The 26,074-nt window shown below is 28.3% G+C and overlaps 1 protein-coding gene and 1 long non-coding RNA gene across 2 annotated transcripts; both read left to right on the forward strand.

Moving 5' to 3' along the window:
* Window positions 1–220: 220 nt before the first annotated feature.
* Window positions 221–4,788, forward strand: LOC114127492 (52 kDa repressor of the inhibitor of the protein kinase-like). The gene is made up of 3 exons (XM_050203828.1): window positions 221–274; window positions 2,200–3,913; window positions 3,989–4,788. The coding sequence occupies exons 1-3, from the start codon at window positions 221–223 to the stop codon at window positions 4,786–4,788; spliced, it is 2,568 nt and encodes an 855-aa protein (XP_050059785.1).
* Window positions 4,789–21,242: 16,454 nt separating this feature from the next.
* On the forward strand, window positions 21,243–25,776 carry LOC114124502 (uncharacterized). The gene is made up of 3 exons (XR_003592452.2): window positions 21,243–22,144; window positions 24,396–24,658; window positions 25,590–25,776. It is a non-coding gene; the product is annotated as an uncharacterized LOC114124502 (long non-coding RNA).
* Window positions 25,777–26,074: the final 298 nt, after the last annotated feature.

The following is a 26,074-nucleotide window of genomic DNA, read 5'->3' on the forward strand; positions in this document are numbered from 1 at the left end:
AATAGTTATTAAGCGGTTATGCATAGGTCAAAATTCACGTTTCGATCGTATAGTTTTTTTTTATTTTTGTCGTTGATTAAGTCTCCGAAATCCACTCTGTAGCAGACCTTAAACAGTTATTCATCTCAACGATCTCAATGTCTCATACTATGCACAAAACGCATATTATTATGTACTCAAACGGGAGCCAGTTCATTAACATTTTGTATTATAATATATAATGTTAGCTGTTCGTCTTGGACTACCTCCAAATGATGGAATATTCCGTACAATAGTGTGTAGTAATACCGGAATGATTTGTCGGGACAAATGCGTGTAGTTTTATTATAATATATCATATTAATATGTATTATTGTAATATTATATATTATATATCATCTGCAGTTTTCGTCGTAGCGTAGTCGGATCACGAAAATCACATCAAACGACCGCACAGCCACAAATCGCGATAACATAGAACAAATATTTTTTAAAAACGTCATTTTTTTTTTTTAAATTTCCTCCATTTTTCCTTGTTCATCACAATATCGTGGGCCATTGTATTCGCTGGAATCGCTTACAAAAATCCCAAACAAACGAGATTCTAGAATGTTCTAGATAGAAAGAAAAATAAACAGCGTAAAATATGTCTGCTACGTTGTATAAAACGGACGAATCGCGGGTGGTCCGTAATATTTTATTAATAATTTACACCGGACAAGACCGGGCGCCCTTGAATGCGATGATCTCGGCCATAATATTATTATTTACGTACAATTATAATACATTTACTCGTGCAACATTAGAAGTCAACTACTATATATTGTATCGTATAGTTTTATAAGATAATATATCTCTATAGACAGGCGCGGATCTATGGGGGGGGTCATGGGGGTCATGACCCACCCCAAAAAATCAAAATTAAGTCCTTTATTTTTATTTAAAAATTAAAATATGCAGAAATTGTGTTTTAATGTTTCACAGATTTTAAAAAAAAAAAATATATAAAATATAATATATAGAACATATTTTATTTATATATTATATTATATAGGTACCTACCGGCTACAGCCTGCATTTAAACTAAATCACCACTTGTTCATAAAATCATGATTTCCAATAAACATATATTTTCTAAGAATATTAATAGTATTTAGAAACTGATTGACGATTGACGATAATTAATAAGAAATCGGCGGAAAGATAAAAAATATGACGGAAATATTATTTTCAACCCGTATAATAATATAAGGTATACTTACACTTACCTACAGTCTACACGCGACACGCGTACGTCTATATATTATATAGGTACTCGGAATGGCGACGCAGCCACCGCTAATCACTAATTTGCGTTTTAATAATAATTTGTTACAAAATTGAAAATACCATATACAACGTTAAATGTTTGACTGCTTATTGAATCATTTTATTTTGCTGTGAACGTCTGGGACACGTGCATCAGTCGTCGAGTACGAAAAAAAACTATGGTGAGTATATAATTATAATTATTGTAATAATCGATACAATTCCTATTCGAATGAAGTTTCAATCGAGCATTTTATTATTCAAATGATTATAATGTATAAGCTAATAGTTTATATTAGGAGTCTACAACCTTTTTATGCAGTGGACCTATTATTTTCTAGAAATCTTGAGGGACACATCCGTAGTAAAAACATGTATTTTGTATAAAAATTAAGTTTATATAATTTATAACATACTAACATATAATTGAATTTTAAATTTTAAATTCCAAATTATTTATTTTTCATTATTAAAATAAAGTACGAACTAATTATTCATAATATGTTTATAGCGATATCTTAATATCTTATCGTCGTTAATTATAAGTTAATTATATTTGATTAAAATTATAGAAAAAATACATGGTTGATTGTTAATACTTAAATAGGTTGTTACTGGTATAGTTTAATATTGGTAGCACAATAAAAAAAAATAATATTATAAATATAATTTTTTATATTTGTTAAATGATAAAATATTTAATAAGTAGTAGTGATTTTGATTTCTGATATATTATTTATTCTATACCAATAGAAAATTACTTATAATCTATAGGTATACAAAAATAACTAAAATTATAAATATCCCTCTGTAAAAACATTTTGCATTCCCTATTTAACTATAGTTTTTTTTTTGTATTTTCATTTTATCTTAGTATAAAATGTTTGAAATGTCTTTCTGTATTTTATGTAGGGTGATTCATTTAAAAGAAATAGCAGGTCGGTAAGACAAATAGACACATTCTTCAGTAAGAAGCCAAAACTTGGGTTTGACAATCGACAAAACGAGTCATCTATATCTACTTCGGTACCTAATTCTGACCATAGAAATAATTTGGCGATTGACATTCCGTGTACGAATACGTTATCTGCATCTAAATCTGAACAGAAAAACGACTCCCATATCAATTTTGATTACTCTTCAGATATTGGTTGTTTTATAGGAAGCAAAAGCATTGACAATTCTTCTAAAGCTAATCTTCTTGAAAAACACTGGATGCCACCTATAAATTACGAATTTCCTTTTTGTGTGGTCACCAAGAATGGAAAACAAACCAAAAAGTACGCTCAAAGATCACATCTTAATAAATTCCACTGGCTCGTTTTATCACACAAAGACCAGGGGCTGTATTGCAAGTATTGTGCTCTATTTGCTTCAGGCTCAGGTGGTGGAGTTCAAACAAATACGCCTCTTAAACGGCTTGTTAAACAACCTTTAAAAGCTTTTGATGACCTACTTGGAGAAAAGGGGTCTCTATTAACACACCAGCGAAATAAATATCACCAAATGTCGGTCGAAGCTGGGAAAAGTTTTCTTGTAACTTACCATAACCCTGACCTTAATGTTGCTAACCAAGTCTGTAAGCAGCGAATGGCGCAGGTAAAAGAAAATAGAGATCGTTTGCGACCAATTGTCAGTACAATTGTATTATGTGGCCGCCAAAATATTCCCCTGCGTGGGCATAGGGACGACGGAAAAATAATTCTAAATGTTGACAAAAATGAGCAAAATAGCGTGGTAGCAAATCAAGAGGGGAATTTTAGAGCTCTCCTAAGGTTTCGTATCGAGTCAGGTGACTCAAATCTGCGTCAACATTTAGAAGTAGCAAACTCCAATGCAACATATATCAGCAAAACAGTGCAAAACGAACTGATCGATACATGTAAAGATTTGATTCAAGAAGCTATTTTAGCTAGAGTAAAGGAAGCGAAATTATTTTCATTAATATTTGATGAAACAACTGATATCTCTCACACTGAGCAGCTGAGTCTCTCCATTCGATATTTCTATAATGGAGTAATCAAGGAGGATTTTTTAACTTTTTGCGATGCTTACGAGATGATTCATTTTGAGGACGCAAGAGCAGAGCGTCGTTTGACAGGCGTTGAATTGTCACGTATAGTGGAAGATCTTTGTTTTAAATTTGATATTGATTTGGCATGGTGTGTTGGTATTGGTACAGATAGCTGCTCTGTGATGGCTTCTGAAACTAAGGGTGCAGTTCATGAACTTTCTAAAAAAGCCACTAACGCTAAGCGTTGTCCATGCAACAACCATATTTTAAACAATTCATTAGCCAAATCTTCAAAAGTTTCGGCTTGTCGTAATGCTTCAGCAACTATGAGGAAAGTAGTAGCTTTTGCTAATGCGTCAGCAAAACGGCACAAAGTCTTTGAAGAGGAGCTTGAAGGAATGGCTCTACAAGGAATATGTGAAACTCGTTGGGTTGAAAGGCATGATGGACACTTACAATTTCAAGGCGATAACTTGGTCAAAATATGTAATGCCCTGCACCGAATTACAACTTGGGAGGACAGCAAAACCGCGAGTGATGCTCAATGTCTCCGACATGTTTTATGTAGTTCTGAGTTCATTATTGCATCAGTATGTTTGAATGATGTCTTAGGTATGTGATGATTTATAGATTTGTAAAAAAAAATGTATGACTTTTTATTTAATGTATTAATATTTTACATTTTAGGAACAACTGTGTCACTTAGCCGTTTTCTTCAGACTTCGTCTATTGACTTGAAAAGGGCAACCGACGCAATGAAAGACACTATTTTTCTTCTGAAGCAAAAGAGAACAAATAGTGATGTTGTTTTCCAGCAATTATTTTCAGAGTCAAAAGAGATTTCCGAGCAGTTAGATGTGGAGATAAGATTACCAAGAATTGTTCCTAGACAGAAGCACCGAGAAAATAATCAGCCAGGTCAAACTGCAGAAGAATATTTCCGCAAAAGTATATATATTCCTCTCTTGGATTCAATAATAGCAGATTTGGAAGAACGACTTTCTCCAGAGGTGCTTTCATTGTTTAATTTGGGTGTATTTTTACCAAAAACTGTTTACTCAGAAGTTGATTTGGTAGCCGTACGGGAAGCAGTTAAAAACTACACTGAACTTCTACACAGGCCTCATATATCTACGGTATTGTCAGAATTTCAGCTTTGGGTTACAAAATGGAAACGTGAAGTAGAAAGTGGAAATAAAGTACCGGAATTCTTACCTCAGGTAATAGAACAGTGTGACACAGATTTATACCCAAATATAAATGTTCTATTGCAAATACTCGCAACACTTCCTGTAAGTGCAGCTACAGCGGAGCGATCGTTCTCCACTCTCAGGCGCCTTAAGACGTGGCTTCGTTCAAACATGGGAGAGGAACGCCTCACTGGTCTCGCTTTACTCAATATTCACAAGAATATAGCAGTAAATGTTGATGACATTATAACCAGATTTGGAAAAACAAAACAAAGGAGACTAAACTTTGTCATTTAATTAATTAAAACAACAATTATCAATAAAGTTCTTATTTTATTATGTCTTAACTGTGTATTAAGTTTTTGTCTTTTCGTAAATATGACCCCCCCTCAATTTTAGTTCTAGATCCGCGCCTGTCTATAGAGCCGATTCCGCGAGAATCCAGGAAAACGGTGGTTCATGTGCCGCAGATGCGGATGTGAAAAATTAATTACACACGGCTTTATAGGTATAATATAATTAATAAAAGTTATGACGGTTGGGCAGTTTTACTGTATACCTACTCGTCAACATCCTGGTATGGAATGACTTCTGGCTGCAGCGGGAGTTTACCGGTTGCGCTCGAAATGACCTTTTTACAATGGACCAGTTGCACTCGGTTATTTTCAGGGTTAATATAGACCTATTGCGAGGAATAAAAATATAATCGTTGGTAATTAGAATGTAAAATAATATTTATTATATTCAGTATAAATTCAATAATTGAGTACTTTACTAAAATAAAATCAAAATATATAAAAACTAACAACTATTATTGATATAATAAAAATAAACGATAATTGTACGTAATATTATATATAATAATTGTATTATAATATTATCATCGTTGTGTTACCTCATATTATCCCAAAACAGTATTGTGCAGTGTAACGAACCGATTAGACTAACTAACATATTAATATAACTAGCGAAAACTTACTTTCGTCTATAACTATCATTCAATAAATGCACACCTGCAGTTTATATGTTGTGATGTTACAATATGACGTTTAATAAAATTCCCCGGTGTTGCAGAACACATATTAATTTTAATTTTTTTGGAAAACAATAATAATTATTGTATTGGATGAAAACATAAATTTTCTGGCCAGAAAGAAAAACTAAAAAATATAAGGTCAATTATTTCTTCGAAGACCATAAAATAATATAAGAAGCACAATAAAACATGAATAATAATATTGGTTCACTGACCATAAATAATAATAATTTTGTTTCAGGTAAAACTGTGAATTGGTCCACGCCAGCTGCAACAATAATAATATAATATTATGCCATAGTTATATATGTATTAATAACCTATTATTAATCGTTTTATCGTGTTCTCGTGTCTTTATTACGCCCAATAATAATAATAATATCATTATTAATTGTCCGCATTCCTTTTTTTAAACACCTCTTACATTAGCACGCAGCTCGCAGATCCTTGTCCATGGCAGCCACACACGAACTCGATGCAAAACATGAAATTCTGCTACCGTTTACTTATAATAATAAGTATTAGGTATAAAACAAAAGATACTATAAAATATATTTTATTATTAAAACGTATTAATCATTATTTATACAGTCTGCCAATCTAAACCGACGGATGACCTAAAAAATTTAAAACCATCTAGAAAAATCTACCCGATAGAGATACCGATCGCTGTAGTACGATATTTTACAGATTCAAATGTTTTCGTAAGCTAGATAAAAGAGTTTTTGTTTTTAAATAATCAGTTTATTTTTCTAGTAAGCCAGCTTTAAAATGAATTAAAAATGCTCGATTGATCAGCTTTTGCATAACAAGCATGTCACTTTTTGGCGGAAATGTCACGAGTCCTTTACATATTAGATTCATAAGTGTATGCGGTAATGACCAACGCATAATTATTGGTCAAAACCCATGTTGTACGTATTTACCTATAATGTACTCATTAGCTGGTTTTTCCAGTATGTAGGTAGGTATATCTTGTAAACAGTTAACTTTGTTATTGTTGTTGTTGTTAGTTACTTTACATTATTACTTTATTACTATGTAATTTATAACAATATTATTATAATTTATGCGCACAACCTTGTCGGGGGGAGGGGGGAAGGAAAATTAGTATTTTTATTACCGCCCATGTACCTATATATATGAACTAAACTAGTACTAGTAGTACTTATGTTTATAATCAATATAATAATATAATGCACAGGACTCCGCGCGTCATAAACACATCGAAAACCCATCCGATTATTATTATTATAATTACCCATACTTGCGTATTGGAAACTACGGTTAACCGTGTTTTATAACATTTGTATAATGAATGGTTGTATTGATTAAAATAGGAAAAAATCACGATGAGTGAAGACGTCGTATATTATGACATAATTTATTTGTTCTGTAAACAAGCAGTCTGCAGTTGCAATACTGATCATTACTAGGATAAAATTAGAAAATAGTAACACTATATAATCGGCTTGGATATTTTTATTTCGTAGGTGCAATTATTCAGCAGTCAATGCTCTCAACCGGTTTTTAATAAATTTAAAGTTCCGTTTTTAAAGGTTTTTATTTAAGTAGGTACTATAAGAAATCCTGTAATGTATACTGTATTATGTAATGGATACAATTAACCGATTATTTTAATGTTTTAAAACAATAACCAGTATAACCATCCCTACAATTAAAAAAAATTAATTTATCTAACTTCTTGAAATGTATAAATGAACTATATTTTAATTTCATATATTTATAATTAAGAAATTAGCAGTTTAAACATTTTTTAAATTAATATAATTATGTTATTTTAGCTTCTCTATACATTTAGCCTATGTATAATTAGCATATTCGAGATTGAAGAGTTTAACGGCGTGTTATGTAACACGATCGTAGTTTTCACCAAAAAAAGCGTCCGTATGTGGATTGTGGATACTCAGATACTCTACGAAATAAATACAATTTGTTTTAAATTTTTATAAATAGTTATTGAGTTTTTGCGAATTTCAGTTTATCTTTAATTTCTCATTTTCTCAAATGTACATTTTGCACATTCTATTATATCCACACAGTGCCATCTCGTTTCTATATTCTCCGTTATTAACTTTCTCGTGTCGATAGAAATTAACGAACGGACTGTGGTGATATGATGTACATATTATGTGTAGATGTATAACCAATTGTATATTGACAAAAAATGTGGTTTAAAGCTTTCTTTATTTTACAAAATTGTATAAACCTTTTGTCGTTATATTAATTATTTAAATTAAACAAGAAGCTAAAATTATTAGGAAAATCGCCTTTACTATTATAGTTACATTTAATCATTCACAACCAATTTGATAATTAATGAAGTAGTTCAAAGTGTAATAAAATTTTATCAATTTATAACTAAGGCTCAAACGTTAATGACTAAAAAAAAATACTTAATAAAGACTAAAACTTTTTTAAAAATGGCTATCAAATTTTAAGTTTAATTAAGTATATTATATTATATCTTATAATTTAAAGGAATTATATAAATAATAATTTTGCTAATATATTGTAATGTATTTAATTTTATTAATATTATAAGTATAACATTAAATAATAAAATGAATTATAGTTAATATTTCAATAAAAAATAATGATTCTTATTTAAAGTATGGGATTATTGATAAGCTAGTGGTAATTATTTTTTAAAATTTCAAAAATACAAAAAAAATAATAGTTATTCAGATATGTATTTTATTCAAACCTTTTAGAAATCATAAATTATTAAACGAAAATTTTAACAAGCCATGTATAATATATTTTCAGAATCTATTTATAATTAATGGAAATAAAATCTTAAATTATAAAAAAAATTACAAATCATAATATAATGTCTATTTTACGAGTATGTATTTATTTTTTATTCGTATAAAAGACTTTTAATGTTTCATTAATATTTAATTAATATAAAAGGTAGTGATCAATCTTGAAGAAATTACTTCTTTTTTTACATAATACATTATTATTATACATTAATAATTTGAAATTACCTTTCAAATCGCTTCAAAAAAAAATTTTTTTTTTTTGGTCAATTAAAATTATTTTAAATTTTATTTTAAAAATAACTCTAGAATTTAATTATTACGTTGCAAACGTATCCACAAAGTAATCAATATCTGATAACAATTGTCAATTAACAATATGAAATTATATAAAATATTATTTAAAAACTATATACCTAGATAAAGTAAAAATAAAATAATACATTTTTAAATATATTTTAAATAACCGTGCATTTTTCAAATTACTAGTTATAATTATTAGTTATGAAAAATAAAAATTACAAAAATGTTACTGTTAAAAATTTATAAGTACTTGTAATATATTATACTTACATACAATATCATTTGGTTCTATAAATCTATTAAAATGGAATAGACTGAATAGAGTAAAGGCCAGCGCCGGATTAACCTACAAGTAAATTAAACACTGCTTAAGGACCTTAAAAAAATTTGGCCAGTAATTTTTAAGATTCTGAACAAAGTGATGAATGTATTGATTTTACAATGATGTGTGTTTTTTTTGTATTTGTGTCTATGTACAGCATAACTTATCGAAATAATGCTTCATTTTCAAACTTCGAAGGTGGTTTAAAATGGCAAAGTGAATATCCAAAGTGTTCCTTGGAACATAGAGGTCAAAAGTAAAAATTTTCCAACAATTTTCAAAAAAAAAATCAGCAAAATGTTGTATATTATGTAGCTCAGAATTGAAAATTGTATACGAGATTTTCCATAAGTTTGGTTTACAATAATTTTAAAAAAAAAACTTGAACTTTGGCCAATTAAATTTTTTTTATCTTGAGTTCAAATTTTACGAAATCCTATGAATAATATATACATATATTTTAGCATTCAACTATAATTTAAAAATGTGTTCGACACGATTTTGACACATTTCTTTTTAATTTGTAGCTATCACTTTTTTTACTAACCAATTAGGCCCGTGGAACACTTAATCCGGCACTGGTAAAGACTAAACAGTCATTTTTAGTAATTTTGCTACAAAGAAGTAACTTACATTACTAATATAGATAAAATATAAACAAGCAAATAAATTACCATCAAATTACTTAAAAAAAATTTCGTTACAGTAACAATTTTTAATTTAATTTAAATTACTTCCCTATATTTAATAATATAATAGCTAGCACATTGAGTACGCTGATATTTTAAACCATTCAATTAAAATTTATACAACAAGTGATACGTCAGGTGCACATGAATAATAGATGTTCCAATAACACCTTGGCAAGTAGGCACATTATGATTTAAGTTTCAAAAACATACCTACATGTATATTGCGATAAGCTCAGTATTAACAACGAACGAATCATGGTTTGAGGTTGTTCAAACGAATTGCATCTCGATTAAAATGTCCATGTTGATAAACACGAACTTATAATATTTTTTGTTTAATATTTGAATCACGGTTGTAAATCGTGATTATATTTCAATTGTAAATAAAATGCTATTGATATGATTGTTATCATTTATCATAAGCTAACGATATACGAAATATCGTAATTATAATCTACAGGTATTTGAGAGTAAACGACGTGAAAATTATTCTTCCAGTACGTGTTCTGATATTGATTTCTGATGTTAAGATGTCCTAATTGATTAACTCGATGAATTATTTTCAAGTACACGTTTTTATTTGACATATATAATTTGTATGATATAAATATTGGTTGTTGATAGTAGTAAAAATAATTTTCATTCGTGAAATATGAAAAAAAAAATGTAACAATAAACAGATTATACACCGAAACCTAAAATTCAATCTTTAATCGTCGTATAAAAATTAAAGAGATTTATCGACTTGATTGAATAATATTCGAGAAAATGTTACGATGAGGCCCCATACTGATCTATATAATATTGTCACTATAGGCGTGCATAATAATTTGGTATGGAGTGTGACACGAAAGAAAATGGCCCACTTTTCTTTAAATGATTCTTATCAAACCAAACCTAATGTAACTTGACCCCGTCAACCCCCCCCCCCCGCCAAAAAAAACATTTAATGCAAAATATCAATTCACAAAAACTCACATTGATTATTGGTTAAACAATTTTATATTTTTCAACAAATAACTATCAACAAAATCTCTTTATAATAAAGTATATACCATATACCTGAGTTTTTGTATTATCAGTGTTATACAACTGTGGTAGAATTCACACTTTTAAACTGCAGTGATAAGTATAATATCAAGGTTAGTGGTTACTAGTCGGTTTATTTTATTGGTTACCTAAAGTTGTTCATACTTCGTCTTAATGGGTTAGCATTTTTACTATTTATAGCTTAAATATTAAAAAAAAGTCATCCAATGAATTAAAGTCGTACACAAAAATTAAAAACCACAACGTACTTAACATACCCTGTGCGCACGAGTATATAATTGTCACCTACCTATCCAGTATTCCAGTGGCTTCACTCTCAAGTATCTTTCAAACTGATTTGTTATAATCGTGTGTTAAGACAATAGAAACTATAGATAAATAATAATATTTAAACTGTTCATGTATACATAATCGTAAAATCTTTACGTTTTATAAAATAAGAAACATTTTTAAATACTACATATTTATTGAAAAATACAATAAAACATACTATATAATTTCAATTTTAAATATGTTAAGTTGGCAATCATTATTTTGTTGATTTATAGTTAATCATTTTTTCCAAAGAGTATTAGTAGAAAGCATGCACATCGGCTGAAAAACGAAATAAACCAAAAAACGATTCAAGTAATATTATGTTATTAAGATCGAGAAACAGTTTTTATGACAATAATAAAAATTATCCTGTAGTACCTACCAACCCATTTACAGTTACTTCTTTTAAGGTGATTATCGAATGTTCGGGTAAATATAACATATCAATATATTATTATCTTATAAGTCATAAATAATAATATATAATTATTAGATTTTTTTAATTATCAACCAATTTTTAGTTATAACACGTCTTTGCGCTTGATATATGATTTAAAAATAGAACACTAATTGGATTATAATTGTTTAACTATATTTTAAAATTGCATTATATTGTAACATAGAACTGTATAAACATATTGTATATTTGTACCGATAATGGTTTTAAATTGTAGATTTCTTCACGCAGAGGTCATTATAAAATAGGTATGTATTTAAACATTATAAATATTACCTGCTTAATGAATAATATCACCATATAATATGCAAGCTACATTGGGTGTACTGAGTGGTAAAATAACAATTTATAACTATGACCGATGACCACTATTTCTTTTAGAGCTATTCAAAATAAATACATAACTAATACATAAGATGATTTATTCACCGACGTACAGTCACCTATATATTGTATCCTTAAATGATACCACAATTCATATTTAAATTTTTGAAATTTAAAACATTATGGATTAATTAACTATTATTTTTGCTTTAAAAATTCAAAAAACAACTTAGTTGAATTTAGATGTCAATACACATCAACAATTGAAAAAAATTATGTGATTGACAAATAAAAAATAAAAAAAGACAGTTGTGTGAAAAAATAAGTATAACATATAAATCCATTTAGAAACTTTTATAACCGTGTATACTATATATAGGTAGATAATATTAAGTAGGAACTCATCGGTATTGTATAAACTATAATACATATACGTTAGCGATGTTATATTGTATGCAAGTATTATACACTTATTTTAAATTTACGTGAAACTTATATTATTATGTATCTCGTATTCGTCGTGCTGTTCTTGTACGTAGGTAAACAACGTATTATCATAATAATAAATGTACGCTCGGAAGCATGATGAAGTATTATAATATGTTCGTTTGTTTTAAGCGGTACATAAATAGGTACACAAGAGATGAAAAAAAGAATGAATTTTAAATTTCACTTCAGACGCTATCATCGCTGAACAGCTCAACTCGCGCGTGTAAATCATTTGTTAATAATAGAAAATGCCGAATTCATTGTGATTTAAAAAATATAGATTCCTCAGAGTCAATAGATAAGTACATATCGTTTTAATTATACTAATGGTTTTTTCTTTTAATATTTACAATTGTAATGTTTATTATATTATGTTATGTACCCAACACAACCAATATTATACCCTATAATATTGTCCTAAGAAATATATTTAATAGAGAAAATTATGAATTGAAATTTATTTAATTATTTAATTTGTTTAAACATGTTTAAACGTGATGCGCACCTTGTAATATCGTCGTAAGACAAGAATAAGACAGCACGCGATCATGAATTCAGTTCCGTACAGTGTATTAACATTATTACACGGTGCTCGATTTTACTTTTTAAAATTGTAATACGTTTTTTAAATGATTTTAATTTTCTAATGCATTTCTTAGATTTATTTGATTATACTTGTTGTTGGGTAAAAGGTTAGGTATATGTAACATACATGTATAATGTATATATTATATTGTTATAATATTATTATCATGTATGATGTATAATAATATTATATATAATATTTTATTCATCGTAATAATTGTACAACATTACAAGACTGTTGGTAACTTTACTATATATACATACACATTATACGTTTGCGTATTTCAGATATTTGTTTAGTGAAATAATTATATGATTTCTTGTGAATTTCTAGCGCATGTTTTAATATATTCATATTTATATTGATATTGGTTGAAGTTATATTTTTATTACGCTGTCATAATTTTTTACGTTATTTTAAAATTACAGTTTTTAAAAGTTAATCTTCGATTAGATTATTATAAATCGTTATTTCATATTTATTGGACGAGGCAGTCGCTCATGTACATATATTACTATAATTCTATTATTAGTTACTATAACGTGTACAACTGCATCTATGCTATAATGTACCTATACGTTGGGAATTATGGGAATGGGAACATTTAAAAAATAATAACTAATGTGTATAATTTACTAGCTACATTATAGCTACAACACTCCACGTTAAAGCATTAGGTATAATTAAAAAAATATATCTGACGTATTATATATTGACGTCAGTGCTACATTAGAATGTTGTCGAATTTTATCTACTCAATGTGTCTGACGTAGAATTAAAGAAATTAAATGAAAGTTTAGATCCAACGCTGTACCAATAGTCGTAGTTGTCTAAACATGGTTAAAAAACAGTAGCGAGATGTAAAAAGCAATTTCATAAAAGGAGATTCACCAAATATGCTCTCTCGCTTTTTCTTTTTCAAAAATGCAGTTTGTAAAATTTCGATTTTTGAAGTATTGAAATTTATTTCAAGACAATATTTCCAAATTTTTATGATATGTTGTACTACTTATTTAGAAGGAATGTCCTTGAAAAATAATAAATTCTGTTTTTTATATGACAACCCCTATTTTGTAGTGCTAGTAATGATTTTTTCAAATAATGTTAACGTATTAAAATCAAAATTGAATGAGTAGTTTTTTAGTTATTTAACTTTACGTACTAAGAACTGTATAGGTCCATGATAATAATTGGTTTGGAAAATATGATGGGTTACATTTAGAATTTATAAAAATGATGATTCAAGTATGATAAATACATGGTAGATCCAGTATTATATATTATTGTAAAATCATTCTTAACTTTTTAAGCACTATTATCTTTAATAAAAATATATTATTAATTGCTCGTTAAAATTGTGTTTGAAGTACCTACATCAAGACCAGTGGCGTAATTTGGTCATATTTGTAAGGGGGGATGAAATCTTATTACATTTCACCTATAACCCCCCAACCCCCCCCCCCCCTACAAAAAAATTATATTCATCATAAGCATCTCCTTTCAATGCAATAAATTTATGTACGCATATGACACGGAAACAAATAATTACAAAAAATTCAATAATATATAATAATATCAGTAAATAAATGATGTTAACCAGTCTTTTTTTTTAAAAAAAAACGGTTGAGGGGGGATACGACACCTAAATCCCTAAATGATCAAGATTCTCTTTAAATAGTATCTAGCTACTAAATAATACAGAGAATTAAAAAATATCTTAAGTAAATTAAAAAATTCTAAAACTCAGAATTCGAATAAATTCGTTATTAGATGAAAATTGGTGTCGAATATCTTAAATTAACCGCTTTGAAGATCATGACTATATATTTTTATAAAATGGGTTTTAGTATTTTCCAAATCGCAAATTTAAAGACATAGACAATCAAATATATTATTATCTATATAAAATAAAAGAATATGTTTAATACAATTTTAGCTATTATTATTTTGTAGCTATATTTTAAGTATACCTATTTTTTAAAATTTTTCGTTTTCTGGTTTTTCTAAAAGCAGTGACAAATGTTGATACCTATCATTGATGATATCACGGGGAACTTCATAATAGCACACCACATTAAAAACTTAAACATTATCATCGTAAGTTGACCTGTGCATACAAACAAATATAATACATAATTTAATTCTATTTTACAGAAATAAATGAAATAAGTTTAATTATTATTTATTATTATACATTTATAAATACCAATAATTTTTTATTTACGTTGTCTGTAATACGAAAAAATGGAATAATTAAACATATAATTAGAGGGCTCATCAAAAATAAAACAATAATTATTATTGTGATGTGTTTAAATTAGAAATATTTGTAATAATATTAATTTAATGTGAATATTGAATCAGCCTAACAGTTCTACATACTGTATGATTTTACCTCATTAATTATAGATTATTTAGAAACGTATTATAAATTGTCAATAACACATAAAAGTATGTATAAAATGTAATTTAATTAATAATAATCTGCGTGTTAAATATTCGTATTTCATACACAGGGAGAACACTACACATTACCTATTGTTAATTTGATTAAAAATAAATAAAGATAAAAAATTATAAATCAAGGTTTTTACAAAATGTAATATAAATACAGTTGAAAAGCATTATAAATTAATGTTTTAACTAAATTGTATTATATTTTTATATATTTAAATAATAATATTAATTATAATTACTTATTGCCAAAAGACTGATTAAAAGTATTCTTGTAAATTTCATTTATTAAGATTCTTTAAACTTATGTGACCGCAGTAATGACGGCTTCTTTCATTACTTTTTTTTTGAAAACTACTGGAAACTTCTTACTTTTGACTTCTATCCTTAGTATTATTTCAACAAGTTATGGGACAAAAAAAAAAAAAACACATTATTGTAAAATCAATACATTCATCCCTTTGTTCAGAATCTAATATATAAGTTCATGCTCTTTCAGCGGATTTCCGATGCAATGCAACTTTTTTTTTTTTTAATTGAGAACTACTTATTTTAATAGGTACATATTATTAGTCATTATATCTATTAAAATTGAAATTCGTAGGAGAGTAGGTTTATTACTAATTAAACTAGTGATTTTATTATAATAAGTAATTTACATGTTGATTTCTATATTAAAATTGTATGACTTGAACAAACTGTCCGAGTATAATATTATAAGATAACCAAATATTACAACCTTTTTTTATGCAAAACTGTTATTATGGGCTATTTATCTTATTAGGTACATAATAATTAATAACTCAGAAACTACTGGTTTAAATTCCAATGAAAATACATCAACATTTATCTACCTCAACTCAATCATTTAAGCCGTATAGCTGATTATGTGCAATTTTACTTCTTAAGATACTGTTCTTAATTTTACGATGAATTGCTTCCACAAAGGAACTTACATTGAAATTAAGTTTACATACACATTATTCTAGACGTTAGTTTAATGCTGTGTCTTTTCAAATATATTAAATAATAATATATTCATATTAAGTCTTAATATTATGAGGTATGAAATTTACAAGAATAATTTTAATCAGTTTTTTGACAATAAGTAATTATAATTATATTATTATTTATATGTATATATACAATACAATTTAATTAATACATTAAAATGTTGTAATGCTTTTCAATTTTATTTATATTACATTTTGAAAAAACTTTGATTTGTAATTTTTTATTTCTATTTTGTTTAATCGAATTAACAATAGGTATTTAGTAACATATTAACTCTTATAGTATGCTACTTGTTAAATTGTATGCTAATAGAATATCGAAAAATTAACTTTTAATAGTGTTTAGGTTTCTAACTTGCTTAAAGCTAATTTATTGGATTTTGGGGATAAAAATCAAAAAAGTGAGAAAGTCAATCTAAAGTAGACTTGACGAAGAATTCAAATCTGTTTTAGATTCCTTATTGCATCAATATATCGATCGGTACGTTGGAACTAAAAAACGTCTAAATTGCTATATGTTGCACGTATGTAAGACAGAGAAAGAAAATCGCCGCTTCCATCCCCTTAAACGATATAAGTATTTAACTTTTAAGTTTTAAATATTTTAAAAATAAGAATTTAAATAAATACATTATTATTTTCGAATGATGTAATGTGTAGCCTACAAGTGACAACGAGTGGTGTTCGCCCTGTGTAAGAAATGCGAATTAAGAGCAATTAAATAACAAGAAGAATTATTAAAAGTAATTTAATATTTAGATCCTAACGGTATTTCAGTAATAATTGTAGTAACTACTATAACTACAGTGTCCAATATACTACTGATTTTGTTTGTAGGATTTTTTTTTTACTGCGTGTTTTAGTCTAGGAAATGTACGATTTTTCAAATTTTTGTAAATTTACTGTAGTAACAACATTTTAAGATGGGATTTCAATCATCCAATAAATTTCATTTTTTCAGTATTTAACCTTTATATACATCTACATACAAAATAATTTCATTATGATGATGTAACATCAAAACATAATTTTTAATATTTTTTTAGTTACTGTTTTTCTCAGTAACAGGGCAGTGTATCTGTTTGCATATAAGAAAAATGATCCTATACAGTATACAAAATTATTCAATATTTTATAAATACTGAAACTTTATTTAATGCGAATAATGCAAATTTATATAATTATAGTTTTTTATGTGAGTTCAATGATGAACGTTTGATTTCAGATGATATCAATATTTTGATGTCTATTTCACTTCCTACTGTATCATAATATGTAGGTACCTTCTTACTATTATAAGCTATATAGCCAATCATGACGATACATTAATTTATGGTTTCAATATGTTTTATATAGTATTATATCATTATATCATTATATTGCACTATTGCAGTAATACAATTCGAGAAAACCACGCAATTCAAGATTTATATGAAAATATTTTTTTACAATAATTTATATCGACTTATTGTATTTTTTTTCTTTTTTATCAGAATAGGAAAACCATTACTATTTCACGTTGTATTACGATTCTTATAATACGATATAAAATAATATTATTTCTTAATCTATATAATATTGTAGTCATTTATTAATAATTATTATTGTTTCCAAGTATAGCTGATGTTTTGCAACATTAGCATTATCAATCGAATTGTAAACCACTACTATTGATACTATATAATTAATAATTATTATTGTAGCAGAGACCTATTATTTTCAAGCTAAGTGCATATTTTCTTAAAAAAGATTAGATTTTATTTTTATTTATTTTTAGATAATTTTAAGTAATTTAACCATTTTTAAAAACCGTTATAAATTTGATTTTTTTTTAAAATTGTAAATAATTTAAACTGTATAAAAAATAATAACGTGAGTTAACCACCCTGTATAAGTATTTTACTATAAAACCGATGAAGTAATAATTAATAGTTGTTTAGAAAAACGTAAATCACTTTATTTTGTTATAAAAAGAAATTTTTTCAGTAGATTAATGCATTTTTATTATACCTAATTTTTTATATTTTAATAACAATATTATAGATAGTTATATACTTGTATTTGAATTATTGTATTACTTAGCCATTTACACAATATTAAAGGTTAAAAGTTGGTAGTTTTAAAAAGAAATATTTTTTGGTATGATCGAAACTCGGACAATTATTATTTTAATCATCACAGATTTTTATTGGCAGGAACTCAGGTTGTAAGTATATCATATAATATAATATCTTGTTTATATTAAAAAATACTATGCGTGTGTGAGTATGAGGATTTATTATTGTGAAATCCTGACAAACAAAATATGACAGCACGTGGTGCATAAATTATTTTTAATATGACAACTCTAAAAATAGAAAATTAGAATGATCGATATAAGTATAAAAATTATCATATAGGTTTTTATTTGTTTTTCGTATTGAAAATTCGGTTACATAACATCGAATGACGAACAGAATAATATAATTAATTATATTACTACTAGTGACTAGTGATTCACTAGGTATAATAACTAATAAGTATTGCTTAAAAACAAAAATAGTATACATTGATTACTAGACAAATGTATCGATCATAGTTTTATACATTATACATTATACATTAATGTCACAAAAATATTTTCAATCGGATTTGTATTATAAATAAGAACGTATGGTAAGTTGTGACATATTATCTACTATAATATTGCATTGCATTAAAATATTAAATTTCTATATTACAGTGTATACTATCTATATAATACTATCGAGTATTAACAATTATAATATAATATATTATACACAAATCTTATCTGTCTGGATTTGAAAATATGAAAATTGGAAAGTTAAAACTAACGAAAGTAAGTCCAGCTACATTACATTTACTCTTAAAAATAAAATCTAACTTAAATTATGTTTTACAATATTTTATTTTCAACAAGAATTGTACTTGTTCGTCATATAACAGCAACCCCGAACTAAATTTTTGTTTATCTATTCTGGTATCTTTAAATATGTCCTTTAATGTAAAATCAAAACTTTCACTCTATAGTTTATATACTATACCACATCTTAACTAAACTTTTATAAAATCAATTATTTGGATGAATAGCGTCTAAATTTAGGGCTTTGTAATAAGATTTAATTTAATAATAAAAGCGTCTTTCTATTATCTAATCGAACACTATACTGAAACTTAAAAAAGAACATAGTACTATTCACTTCTCGATCACTCAATTATTCCAGCATAAAATCTAACGAACTAATGATAGGTACACCCCTAATATTGGAAAGAGATGATGGTATCGCAATCTATTTTCTTAATTTATCTGGATCTTCCCATCAAATCTTCATAACTTAATGTTAAACATAATTAAATTACCATTTAAGCTTACTATACATCAATTATATATAGGATATAGATCGTTCAATCCAACTAAAATATATATGTAAAATTAAATTTAAATTAAACATACAACAAAATGTAATTTTTCTAACTCTAAACATTCTCTGCTGTACTTGTTTTTATATAAAAAAGGCAGTTCTACTTATTTATAGCTTAAGTCTTTGACGTATTATGTTTTTGTGCAATATGAGTTTTGCAAGTATACTAGTATTGCATGTATCGGTTTCTAGTTTTAGTTTAGTTTTTTGAATCGTTTTGCACCATGATTTTATATACCACAAAACAACATATTTTGAATACCTACGTGTAAAATTAGCTTTATTAGATTCATCTAATTCGTTGACGATACATTTCGTGATAAACATTTTTTTGGAAAAGAATAACATCGGTTGACCTTAACGTGTTTTTTTTCAAAAACGAAAGGAGAAACGTTCTGAAATCTTACGTATTCATATTATATTTACAGTTGTCTTATTTCACAAATAATTACGGATTTGCAGGAATATCTCTTGAAAAAAACTTCTTATTATTGTTTTATAGGTACACATTATAAGTACCTTTATATATATAGCCCCCGCTGGGCGCTTTCTTCTCCGAGACTATATTCAAGACACTATATTATTAAAAAAAAAATAGATAAATAATAATGCACTATCTCTATATATTATGTATATATAGCGAGTGACCAAGAAAATAACAATAATAAAAATCGTGTTTTCCGGAATACCGGTTTACAGTTGTAGTCGAGTGGCTCGCACGACGTGTTAGAAAACGGGAAAAACCCAGACACTCCCGGATTCTCGAGCGACCGGAAATCGCGAGAAAACGTCATCCTCATAAACGCATATTTTCGAATTGAATTAATAAATCATTAGTACCGGACAAACAATAATAGCGTTTATAGAGGGGGTCATAATGATAATACAATATTCTGTGAGAAAAATGAACACGTTATAATATAATATCAATGTACCTAATACCTATACACTAATTTACGGTACACTTTTATAAAATTATAATAATTTGTATGATATCATTACACGATAATATATATTATATTATTATCATTAAATTGTGTTTAAACATGCAAACTAGGCACTAGCTATATCTATTCATTATTTAACAAACAAATATGAAGGCTTAATTATTAGTTGTACGGGTTTGACTTAAAATATTATAAAAGATTACCATATTATACTAACTATACTATCAAACCAACGAAATGACAAAAACCTTTATGTTTTGATACTTTAAGGGAGAACGCTATCAGGTCTACGTCTTACTATGATGATGATATGATACAGGAAAGCGTGAATATTATATTGTACCATATTGCCGTGTATAAATTATACTATGATGTAGGTAATACTGTAATAGTAATAATAAATAATAATAATACATGTGTATAACTAACGATTAACGAGTCTCGCCGCCCAGCCGCCGCCGCCATCAACCACCTCCACGACTGCCGACGCCGGTGAGCGATTGGCGCACGCGCGGGCACACGGTCAATGCGATATTTTTTTTTATAAAACGGTCGGACGCACGATCGCTCGTGGTCAGTACCGAGTTCAATGTCAATATCAGAGGAACCGCAATTGCCATCACACAACCGGGTTTCGCAATCACAGTTCTTGGATATTCGGCGAACATAATATAGATTTCCGTACGCGACAAATTTTATTCTTTTTCCGTTACCACAGTTTTCCGTCGTTCTATCGTCGATAACTGTAATTTACGCGACGGTTTGTTTTGGAGTTTTTCGTCGGTTTATAATAATATAATATAAGTAGATACTTACGCGTTTTCGTATCGTCCGTCCAACATGTACCCGAATCCGTGGATCAGAAAACACTCTACCATCAGACAGGTGATCGACAAGCTGCTGTCGATCAACTCGAACAAGACGAGGAAGTTCGACGCGATGCTGAACAAGAAAAAGCACACCGGGAGTAACAGGACGACGGCGACGGCGGCGGTGGACAAGCGACGCAAACATTAGCCTCGGCCGGGCCTGAAATCCGATCAGCGGTATTTTTTTTCGCGCACGGCCGTGAAGACTGTAGACTAACGCTATTAGAAAATGTCCGTCCGAAAATGTTCCTACTTATATATAATATATTATTGTATCAAACATGATATTTGTGATGTCAGAGAGACACTCTGCGGCTCCCTCGACCGCCGAAGAATATAATATAATATATACCTATATGGCATTTATAATATACGTTTACCACACGTTTCGTACCCTCGTATCGTGTTATAACTATAGTATAGTATTATATAGCTGTATAATATAAAATAATCACGGCTACAAAAGAAGACACCATATATTCAATATTATGATAAATGATAACGATTATATATACGCCGATTGTAAATATATATTTATATAATATGCCGCACCAGTATACACCACTACGTCTCACATGAGTTCGCGAGGTAAGTCAAACATACTTTTTGCTTTTTTAAAATGCGCGATTAACGGTTTTTAACCAAAATTAAGTACCTTCAATAAATATTCAGTGTCCATGCACTATATCTATACTGCTTGTATACATACAGCTGCTGTAGGTTTTTTGATAGACCGCATTAACTTAAAATATATACTTATACAAAATGTTGTGTTATGTCGTAGTATATAACAAAACTAAGTTATCTAAAACTAACGGTGTTCAGTATGGCTGATATCGATCAACTCGGTTTTCCGTTCCATATAGGTACATAATTAGACCTTTTCAATCATATCCGCGTGTTTAGATAGCCAGGCGCCGGTCCGTAAAAGGTAGTGTTCATAATAAAAATAACAAAACGTTATTTATAATCAAATTTATTTATATTATAATATCATATACGTCGCAATTGAACCGAAATGAAAAGGTCACCGCATACGTGTGCTAGGTCAAGACACGTTGGACGTGCGGATTTATCCATAGCAGCTGATCAAAATAAAACATTTTTTTATATAGTTAATAACTTATTATTATTGTATAAACTTGCGAATTTTCTGTATAATCCGAGTAGATCATACAATGTAAAAGCGTTACGTTTGTTAAACACTCGTGCATTCATCCGTTGTTTGAAGATACTTTTTTGTACCTACTCCATTGCTGTACCCATTCCCATTTCGTACTATTCGTTCCTTTTAACGATACCAAAAAAAAAAAAAAAATCGAAAAAAATCACGAAACCTTTAACCTTCGGAGGAAGTTTTATCCTGTAATACTTACGAAAAACCATCACGATTTAAAATAAATTTACTCGTTCACTCACAATATAATATTATCGATCTACCTATGTATATAGTCTTACTCTAGAATTGTTATCGACGATTACGAAAATCAACGTAGATAAAATAGGTACGTTAACGTTCACGATGTTTTGCCCGTTCTCGCATTCGTTTTATTTGTTAAATGTAATATTATAGTTACTATTATATTAATTAGGTATGGTGCAATCGAAAATCAATTAGTCCTGACATAGGTACAAGTACATTGTAAAGTACAGATATGGATTTTCGTGAAAAATACGCTGACGATAACTTATAATTATGTTAAAATATGATAATCAAATATTATTGCGATAGGTACGTATATTAAACGAACGGCGCTGGTATGCGCTTACCGCATATTTGACATTTTATCACGAAACCAATTTATGCGGCTGATAAGGACGGATTTATATGGGATATTAATAGTCATACGTATACTTCTGAAGTATGGGCGATCGGAAAAACTATAATATGTTTACTATTTACCATTATTGTAGGCATAGGATTTGTATATAATAAATAGAACGCGTGTGCGTCCCCGTGGACCCGTGATGAAGAGGACACCGCGGTCGTGATGGTCAAGGACTCTGGGACGAAAACCGCTAAAAATGCGATCGCGTTGATTGCAGGTCGCGTTTCCCGTAGGCCATAGCCGGTTTTTTTTTCCTATGCCGTTCCGATGTTTCATTGTTTGAAATTATCATGTAATCCTTAAAAAAAAAAACGCGTCTTCCGTTGCGTTGACCTCTGGCGGGGAATGCTACCGCCGCCTAGAAAAATACGAATATTATACTCCATTCGTCCATATATATGCGTGGCTTGCGCGTGTAAAAATGTTGAACTTTGTATAGGTAGTTACCGTTTCGAGTGAAAACAACTAGCGACTATCGGTGGCATTCGAATTTATAAGATTCCGAATCATCTAGCTTAGTTTATTATATAGCATAAATACCTATACCAAAAATGCAATAGATTTTAAAAACTGACAAAAATCTTTAAATGTTTCATAGTACATTATTTAAGCATATAATATAAATTACATTGTTTCGAGTTCAACCGACAGATAATATTAATATAATATTATGCGTAGCATAATGCATTTCAGGATCAGCAGATGTATTAAACACAACGATTTCCGTTTAAATTCTTTCACTTTTTCATACAAATATTTAGTATATGTTTCTTTTCCCACAGTTTTTCTACTTTTTGTTTAATGACTTATCCAACTAATATATTATGTATCACTTTACATATTTTTTTAAAATGTCTCTGGTTGCAATATTCACGTGCGTGAAATATAAAGTATGGAGTATGGACTGTGATATATTTTTGCGAAATGATTTACTACACCGATTAAAATACACCGCGCTATCGTAATTGTTAAGGGTGTGTTACTGATGTACTTTTTGTTTTGGTTTACAGCTGTTTGTTGGTCGTCCGGATATATAAACAGTACAACGTCTGGATCGTGATAAAACCATATTGTTATAATATGTACCCATATGTACGTATTCTGTTGGTCCAAATTACCGTAAATTTAGTCAAAACGGATTTGGACTATTATGTATCCATAATCATCATCATCATCATCATATTAAGCCGATGACCGAGCAGGTGGATTCGCGTTCCACGAAAATGTGAACGACGACACATCGTCCAGAGCTAGTCGATTTACGTAATAACAGGTGAGGATTGTTTTTATATATATTGAATATTACCATATAATTATTAAACATTATTAAAAATCGTTAATCGTATGGAAAAATATGTTTACATCGATCGATACGATTTCGTTGCATTCCTATACGTTTTTCCGTCATAATAATTATATCTCATTATATAAATGATACATATACACCGAAGTTACATATTATACCTTTACTGAAATTCATGTCAACGACCAAATTGGGATTGAATATGAAAAAAATCAAAAATGAATGAATTTTATATCAACAAAACTTGAGTCAACGAGTATTTAAATAATTAGACGAATTTATTGTAGCAATTACTATATCATTATCTTATGGTATCGAATATCGATTATCACTGTGGAATTTAATTTGGGTACACACATTGCTTCTCGGAGATTTCGGTAATTCGGTATGATGTTAAGTTATTAAATATCACGATTAAATTTCCGTACAAACATTGCTTATACGGAAGTCATTGGTTTGAATCCAAAATTTGGAAGGGGAGGGTATTAAAAAAATTCACCGGCTGTTATCCTCAGACTGAACGTGATACAGGTATAATAATGCGTAAAAATTATAAAATACGTATGTGTATAACACGGTGACATTTCGGACGAATAGAGGACGCACGCGCGTGGACTAATTGAAAACAGCGAGTCAATGAACGGATAGACCTGTATCTTTGAAATAATATATAATATAATACTATAACGTATTTAAACGTCGATAATATTAAATTCTATTTAACAGCTGAAATTGCAGTAGTATAATATATTATTTAAGTATGCATGGATTTGTTTTCGATGTAAAGATAATTTGACAAACAATAATTCGCCAATTAGTTAAATTATCCAAATATAAATTATCTTATCTACATTTTATATCGATTTTTGTATTAATATTCATTTGTATTTTTTATTTTCAGATTAAAATTGTATTGTGATATACAGTTAAGTCAGAAAATGCATTGGAATTACGAATACTACTTGAAGATGTATACTACTACTTTTTATTTATACTGTTTTCGACGTATGTGCTCGTAATATTGTTTTTTTATTTTTACGTGTAATATTTGTATTATTTTATTAATTTTATTGTATTTGTATAAAATTTCAACTTTTGATATTTTTATATAAAATATATAATATTTATTTAGAAAAAATGAATTTTTTTTGTGTTCAAAAACAATTCAACGTGTAAGCATATTACTTTGTATTTTTATTATTTATTATTTTATAGTAGGCAGCGTTCACTGCGTTCGATTTTCGACGCATTAGGTCGAAAACCTATACTCTTCGACAAGTAATTTATTTTGTTTGTCGTAGTGTACTCTACTTGGTGAATAATTATTAATTGTACACGGAGAGTATCACAAAAAAGTTACATTTTTCGATCAATGTACACACACGT

This window comes from Aphis gossypii, chromosome 3 (assembly GCF_020184175.1).
Source record: "Aphis gossypii isolate Hap1 chromosome 3, ASM2018417v2, whole genome shotgun sequence".
NCBI lineage: Eukaryota > Metazoa > Arthropoda > Insecta > Hemiptera > Aphididae > Aphis > Aphis gossypii.

What these genes read in the sequence shown, in the direction of transcription:
- LOC114127492 (XM_050203828.1), top strand. Translation starts at nt 221, where the DNA reads ATGTTAGCTGTTCGTCTTGGACTACCTCCAAATGATGGAATATTCCGT. An exon ending in ATGGAATATTCCGTACAATA is followed by an intron (nt 275 to 2,199) that starts GTGTGTAGTAAT and finishes TATTTTATGTAG; the next exon opens with GGTGATTCATTTAAAAGAAA. An exon ending in ATGTTTGAATGATGTCTTAG is followed by an intron (nt 3,914 to 3,988) that starts GTATGTGATGAT and finishes TTTACATTTTAG; the next exon opens with GAACAACTGTGTCACTTAGC.